We start from the raw sequence: 7,289 nt of genomic DNA on the forward strand, positions 1-7,289 counted from the left end.
GAGGAAGAGGAAGATGAGTTGTTCATAATCCACGGTGAGTGAAGAAGAAGAAGAAGAGGAAGAGGAAGAGGAAGAGGAAGATGAGTTGTTCATAATCCACGGTGAGTGAAGAAGAAGAAGAAGAAGAAGAAGAGGAAGAGGAAGAGGAAGAGGAAGAGGAAGAGGAAGAGGAAGATGAGTTGTTCATAATCCACGGTGAGTGAAGTAGAGGAAGAGGAAGAGGAAGAGGAAAAGGAAGAGGAAGAGGAGTCGTTCATAATTCACGGTGAGTGTAGCGCTTTGGAAACTAAATAACGCATTAAAAGACTCTAATGTGTAGCAACTTGTAAAACTTGTAAGTCAAAAAGACTTGTATGTGTAGCAAACCTCAATTACTTAACCCTTCAAATGAAGAACTATCTGATTTAGTGACCGTATTTATAATTTGACCAAGTTTAACTAGGTTAATTGTTTAACCGTTCAAATGAGGACCTATTCGATTTAGTGATCGTATTTTCAATTATTCGAATTTGATAACTATAATTATATGTAAACTATTCTACGATAATTTCAAAAATAATTAAAGCTTATTTTTTTTACTAACCTTCTCAATTTAAATCTTAAAAAAAAATATTAAAATAATTAAAGAAATTTAAATTTTACTTTAATATGATCTTTTTCATTGCAAATCTTTATCAACTATGTTAACCGTATACCAAAATTAATTATCAGAGTCGAATATACATTAAAAATTTAAAATACAAAATATATATTAAAAATAAATTAAATTATACAAAATTAGACATATATTTTATACATAAATACATAATAATTAATTTTAATGTTCACATTGTATTTTTAACCTTTATTCCCCTCAGAACCCAACTTAAATCAACCCCTTGGTAAACCAAAATACACAGGCGCACGCGCGCACAATTTTCTAAAGCATTTTGGTCAAATAACAAGTCATATGAGCAGAGTAGGACCTAACTAGCTATGTAACCCCTCAAGCTCCAATCTCATTATAAACGCTTATCGGTTAACTTGCCTGTAATTAGAGAGGAGATAAACGAGAAAAAACAATCAGACAAGAAAAAACGAAATCAAACAAGATGATGAATTGAATTGTAGTTATCTCAATCTCCTAAAGAATTTTGAAGACTCAACCTCAGCAATGTTTCTGTCTCAAAAAACAACAGCCGCGTTACAAGAAAGAATATCTCTATTATAGCTTCATTCTCTTTAATTAAAAAATTGGGAACAAAAATTAATGGTTCAAACCTCAAGTCACAACTCAGAAGCTTGTCCAATATCCAACGCTTCAGCACAACTGTAATAGCAAAGAACCTCAACTAAATCTAAGAAACTAAAACTTGTGGTATCAATTGGATGTTATACATATTTTACAGATATATGAACAATAGGGATACAAACCAACGAACAAAAAGGAGTATCATAAAGTCAACCTAATTTTCCTAATTCATATTGTTTAGATCTGTAATCGAATGGTGTGTATCCTAAAAGCTATGAATTTATAAGAGGCCGAAGCCCATCTCCTTCCCAGCCAAGCTTGAGCATCTGATCGACCACTTTCAAGCTTAACTGCAAACAATAAGCAGCAATGTCAAAACCCGTCAAATTGTGCAGGCATTGGAGAACAATCAAACATGTTATTGGGAACATAATTGTTATTTGAAAACAATTTAAGGTTGTCTAAACGGAACAACTGAACAACTTATAGTTGATAAGGAAATAGTTCACGTTTTCAGAAGTTGGTAAACAATGTGTAACTTCTAAAAAGTGAAAGAAAAACAATGTGATCATTGATATCACTCTAAATAACGTGCAATCATGATTATTTTTCAAGAAACTATGAAACCGCAGGCATAATATATTCACTACAACTTTATAAGAATCAGAAGACTGTTATTTGACGAAGATACTTGTCAAGAAAGATTTAACTTACAGCTGGGTCAGTGAAGATTATCAATTGTTTATTTGAAGTTGAAACTAGAAGATTTGTGTTATCCTTGTTTAGTGCCACAGCTGTGAGATCCTGTCCTTCTTCCAACTTCAACACATGAAATACCTAGAAGAAACATGACATTGGCGTTGAGTGACAGTTTGGTGAAATAGCAATGTATATGAATAACGACAGAATAATTCCACATCAATAAGAGTATTCACTAAGCTTTATTAGAAGCGGATTGTTTACTCTGAAAATTCAAATATTCATGTGTTCTATGTTAATCTGCCAATAACAAGAAATAAAGCATGCTAATTTGACAGTTGGTTATTCCTGAATGAAAACTTTCCCATGGTGCATGAAAAACAAGGAATAAAATGTAACAGGTTGACGCACAATAAATTTAAGAATTATCACTGATATCTTAATCCTGTACCTGCAGGGTGTGCATATCTAGGAAACATATCGATGGTGATGGAACATCAATTCTGTTCCTTTCATTTGTTTCTTCTGATTCTAAATCAAAATCGACAATTCCCGACTTAGTCAACTGCAAATCCGGGCTGTTATTATAGGATCCCCCATTTGGTAGAGAATTTATTCCCATCAAGGCACTCCTACCATCCACAGAAATTTCTAGGCAACTGACACTGCAAAAGTAAGATAACTGTGTGTTTGCGATCGGAGCACCATTGAGAGTAAAGGTACTAAGAGTATGCTGTGACTCATTCCAAGTCATCACAATCCCTTCAGAGGAAAGGCAGACAACATGGGCCTGCACACCATCTAGCCTTCTCATTAGACGTCCCCTTCTTACAGAGTGCAATAGAACACCTGATGAATGGGAGCATGAAACAACTATTCCAATATCTGAATTAACACAACAACTAAGTATTTCACTCCGATGCCCCCGAAGCACATGTATAGGACCCTCAATACGATGCCTCCGATCCTTTTCTGTCAAGATTGATGATGAACCACTACTGGTTGAAGATGGTTTACCAGTTCTGGGAGAATGTTCTGATATGACACCTGGGTTAGACACAAGTACTCTATGTATTCTCCAGAGTAATACTGTTGTATCCCGGGATCCTGTCACCAAGTAGTTGCTATCTGGCGAAAGACTGACGCATGTCACAGGAGCACAATGTGAATAAGCTGTTTCTAAGGTTTTAGCGCTGTCTGAGGATATTAATCTGATACTATTATCAGCATGCCCACCTAATAAGCATCCAAATTTTCAAAATTAGATGTAAAATACAAAATATAGGCAACACCAATAAAAGGCGCAAGGGTAAAATTTCATAATGAGCTTCATGTGTAATTAACTAATTATACATATGAAGGTTATCCATGAAATTTACTCTCTCTCTCTCTCTCTCACACACACACATTTTGCTTCCTAAGTCCTAACCAGACACACCTAGTGATTATAAACTTGATCCGAACAATTTTAGCTCTTCTATATTTACCAGTAATGATTTCTTTGTCGCATGTTATTGACACGATAGCATGACTTCTAATTCCAGATGCAGAGAATGCCACTGCTTGAGGGAATTGCCACTCTTCACCAGACGCAGCTGGCGCTTTGAACATGCGCATAAATGTACCACCACTGGAGCTTGATGTTGTTTTCGCATGTTGAAAGAGGAAAGGAGTACCCTGGCCGTCAGGAGTATTTGGTTGCCACTTGTGTTGTGCAACATGAGCAGCTGGTGCGTTCATGTCAACAACCACAACTGTATCTGAAGATGCATGAATGGCAGCCGCAGGAAGATTGCACCGGTCAGGTGATGGAACAGCATATGGTTTGACTTCTTTTGGGTTGCGGAATATTGTCTAATACAGAAAGAAAGGTAGGCAGTATGAGCAAAATCACTTGCACTTACCATCAACAATTAGAGGGAACAATAACATGAAGCAATTGAAGGGCATCTCGAACAATACTATTATAGAAGTTTTAGCGCAAGTAAGCAATAACATTTGAAAGTTGAAACCATGCTGTTGTCTCGTTGCGCACAGTCAGACTCATGAGAAATATTGCTCACAGTTTTCAAAGATTAGTGGCAATAAATATTCTATATTGTCACCCAAAAGAGAAAGCTCAGCTAGATTTGATAGGCTGCAATACCTTGAGCAATCAACAAGTTTCCTCAAAAAGCTATAAGAGACTGCCTTTTAGGGAAGAATAGAACAAGTGTTTATAAGATGTGAAATGCAGCTTGATCTATCAGAGATGATCCAGTAATATGCATTGCATATTGAGCTGGCTCAATCAATAGAAAGAATCATTAAGGATTATTGCTTTAAATTTAAAAACCATTTGTGAGCCTTCAAAGACCCACTCAGTCACTGGAAATCACCATCATTATCACTCCTATTAATGTTTCAAGAGAGCTCTAATTACAATTTATGGTGCAAGTCATTGGAAAGAATACCAATTAAAATGATTTTTCCCACATTCGAAGTAATACTGGTTGCTGGTTATAGAAGGCAAAAGGAAAGCATATATATACATATAAGAAACAATAAAAAGGGAGGAAAGCACAGTCATGCACAGAGGGTACTCATTCAAGATGTAATTTTACGATTTTTTTATCAATAAAAGCCATTTACATAACCAGCAGTTACCTGCAAATGCAAAACTTCTGCTAATGGCATTTTCTTCAAGTGAGGAACAGTCAGGAGTTGCGATGGTGTTTGTCCAAAGTATCTAATCTGATCTTGTGTGGCTCGTTGTTGTACCTATAATTTTCAAGTACAATAGAAAACAATAAGCTACAAAAACATTAAGATAAATAATCACAAGATGTTGTGACAATAAATGATTTAAAAAGGAGCAACAATGACAGAAGTTATGGTCACAGAAGATGAATAAACAGGGAAATGGAATTTCAAATTTTCAATGGTTAATACAAAATTAAATTCATTGATTAAAGTTCATCTAAAAATTGTTGAGATAACTCTGCATTATAGGAATTGAATAGAAATTATCGATAAGAAAAGGAGACATACAGGATCAGAGATTTTATCAATATCCACTGTCCCTTCATAGGTAATATAAAAGAAAACATTATTTGCTGCAACAGCTTCCTTGCCCCGTTGTTTATACCTGCATATTCAAACTCATTGATGATACCGGTACAAATTATTGAAAAAAAAAACTAATTGGAGAAGGGGCACCTTATGTGCATATTAGAAACTTACCCAAATATAAGGTCAATCCACTCATGCAAATGAGCAGATACATACTCGCTCTCCAAAGCCATCCGATGCTTATGAATAAAATCAATTGGAGACTCAGCCCAGGCAGGAAGCCTTACAGTATCTGACATTGAGAAGTTATTAGCCATGATAGGCATTTGTAGTATACAATGTAATCGTACAAAAAAGCAGCTGTAGAAAATCTTACCAAGCTTTTCTCCCAACTGTGTTGTGCCGAAATCAATTGAATTTTCATTTGTAAGGACCTCAGGGAGGTAAAATAGCTCAGGAACCTAAAAGTTTAAATGAAAAATTGCTTATGATAACATTTTTGTAAAACCATGAAAAGAATTTAATATTAGAAAAAAACATTGAAGTCTAAGGAAAACAGAAAGAAGCTACTTAATGTACACTAGCATATTAACTAATCATTTTCATACCAATTCCTTCACATCGCTCATGTCCTCTAGAACTCCATTCCAAGTAGCAGAAATATCAGAAAACATCCGATCTGCATGGTCAAACTTTCCACCTTGCAGTTGAATTGCAAGGGTAGTGAATGGTTCAACCCTAACAAGATAATACAGAACCTGCAAAAGTATATAATAAACGTTAGTGCCTTCAAGATCAGCAACTAAAATATTCATGCTAGATAACTACATCTACATAAGGGAAATAACTTTCTTAAGTGTCAACTTTTCCTTATTGACTTGTAATTAGCAAGCCTATATCTGGGAATATATGTGGAGCTTCTGTTAAGATTCTTTTTCTCATTTCAATTTCCAAGGTCTTCCACTTTTCCCCTAATATACAATATTTCGCAATCAGCATAAACAAGTTCTATTGAAATTCACATTGATTCTTGATCGAACATGCCCTATAACCCTTTCACTTAAGGGTATGTTTGCGATCTATGATTTTTGAGGGCTTCTCCAAAATCTGTTGAGATTGTGGGTTTTAGGTAGGAGAGGAAAAAAAGGTACAATATAGATAATATGACAATACTGATATGAGTATATTGTGTGTTACAAGAGGAACACTGAATCCTCTAATAATATAAAATGCCTAATCCTATCAAATAAGGAAAGAATCATAGAAAATGAAAAAACATCAAAACTAATCCAAGGAGATACTATATGATATGCGAAGATGTGATAGATATATCATAATATGTACTCTTAATTACTAACAATAGGAACTCGTAAACACACCCTTTAAAGTCCAAATTTTGCAGTTGCCGTTCGTAGAACCCAGAAAGTTTCTATTTCGAACCAAGTGAATGCAAACTACTCCTACCTTTTAGCAAGCCATAATAAAAATCCAATTTGTGTATGGCACCATTACTTTCCCACAGAAACAAGTGAACTAGTTAAAACCTGTGCATATATTGTCTTACATCACATAGGCCCTCAGAATGAGAGAGAAAAGGCATCTATTTAACTATATCTAAGTATGACCAACTAGAAAGTTATTGTTATACTGCCATTTTGAAAGAAAAAAAAAGGTGGTACCCACAGTTCCTGCACTCGAGTAGTGTGATCCATAATGGAATTTTGGAATAACTGGATCATCAAAGCTAGCATATCTCTCTTGAAATCTCTCCAGACGCTCTGGGTTCAGTGCCCCAACAGGCTGCATGACATTAAAAGCTTTTATTATGAGAATGAGAGAAATAAATATTTCTGCCACCATTGATTGAAGCAATATTCAGGATATAACACCTTTGAAAGATCGCGATAAGAAGAAGGGTTAGAAAGATCCAAGCTGTCTGAATTGTAATCAGAAAGAATCCATGGGAAGACCGGATACTGCCAAAAACAGGTAAGATGATAAATGAACAACATCATGACACATTATTTGCTTAAAGAAAGAAACAAATTAAGAAGAAATGATTACCTGGGTAATATCATTATAACTACGCCCAGCCAGTGTATTGAGTTGCATTAGATATTCAAAATTGCTGATCTGTGCAAGTGAAGTATAAAAGTCATGTACACAAGCAATGGTAAGATATTATAATATACACATTCTATCTATAACGAATTAACCCCTACCTCCCATCTAGCCCAGCGCTCCATAAGTTGAATTCTTTTTAAAAGTTGTTCAGGCCTCTGCAATGAGAAGGTATCACAACGATATA

At 35.1% G+C, this 7,289-nt stretch overlaps 1 protein-coding gene across 3 annotated transcripts in view; it reads right to left on the reverse strand.

Moving 5' to 3' along the window:
* Positions 1-788: 788 nt before the first annotated feature.
* LOC107485526 (BEACH domain-containing protein C2) overlaps positions 789-7,289 on the reverse strand; it is a 25,840-nt gene continuing 19,339 nt past the window's right edge. The window contains exons 20-33 of one of the 3 annotated variants that reach the window (XR_008008362.1): positions 7,204-7,260; positions 7,046-7,114; positions 6,871-6,957; positions 6,665-6,781; positions 5,590-5,739; positions 5,358-5,442; positions 5,153-5,273; positions 4,961-5,057; positions 4,577-4,690; positions 3,418-3,784; positions 2,382-3,166; positions 1,946-2,068; positions 1,261-1,581; positions 789-1,027 (exon numbers count right to left, since the gene is read on the reverse strand). Coding sequence is in view for 1 of the 3 variants with exons in the window: in XM_016106058.3 (XP_015961544.1) it covers positions 1,504-1,581; positions 1,946-2,068; positions 2,382-3,166; positions 3,418-3,784; positions 4,577-4,690; positions 4,961-5,057; positions 5,153-5,273; positions 5,358-5,442; positions 5,590-5,739; positions 6,665-6,781; positions 6,871-6,957; positions 7,046-7,114; positions 7,204-7,260 (2,250 nt within the window). In the remaining 2 variants the exon portion in view is untranslated. The other 2 variants (XR_008008361.1, XM_016106058.3) reach the window with 2 other exon arrangements.

Source organism: Arachis duranensis, chromosome 4, assembly GCF_000817695.3.
Source record: "Arachis duranensis cultivar V14167 chromosome 4, aradu.V14167.gnm2.J7QH, whole genome shotgun sequence".
NCBI lineage: Eukaryota > Viridiplantae > Streptophyta > Magnoliopsida > Fabales > Fabaceae > Arachis > Arachis duranensis.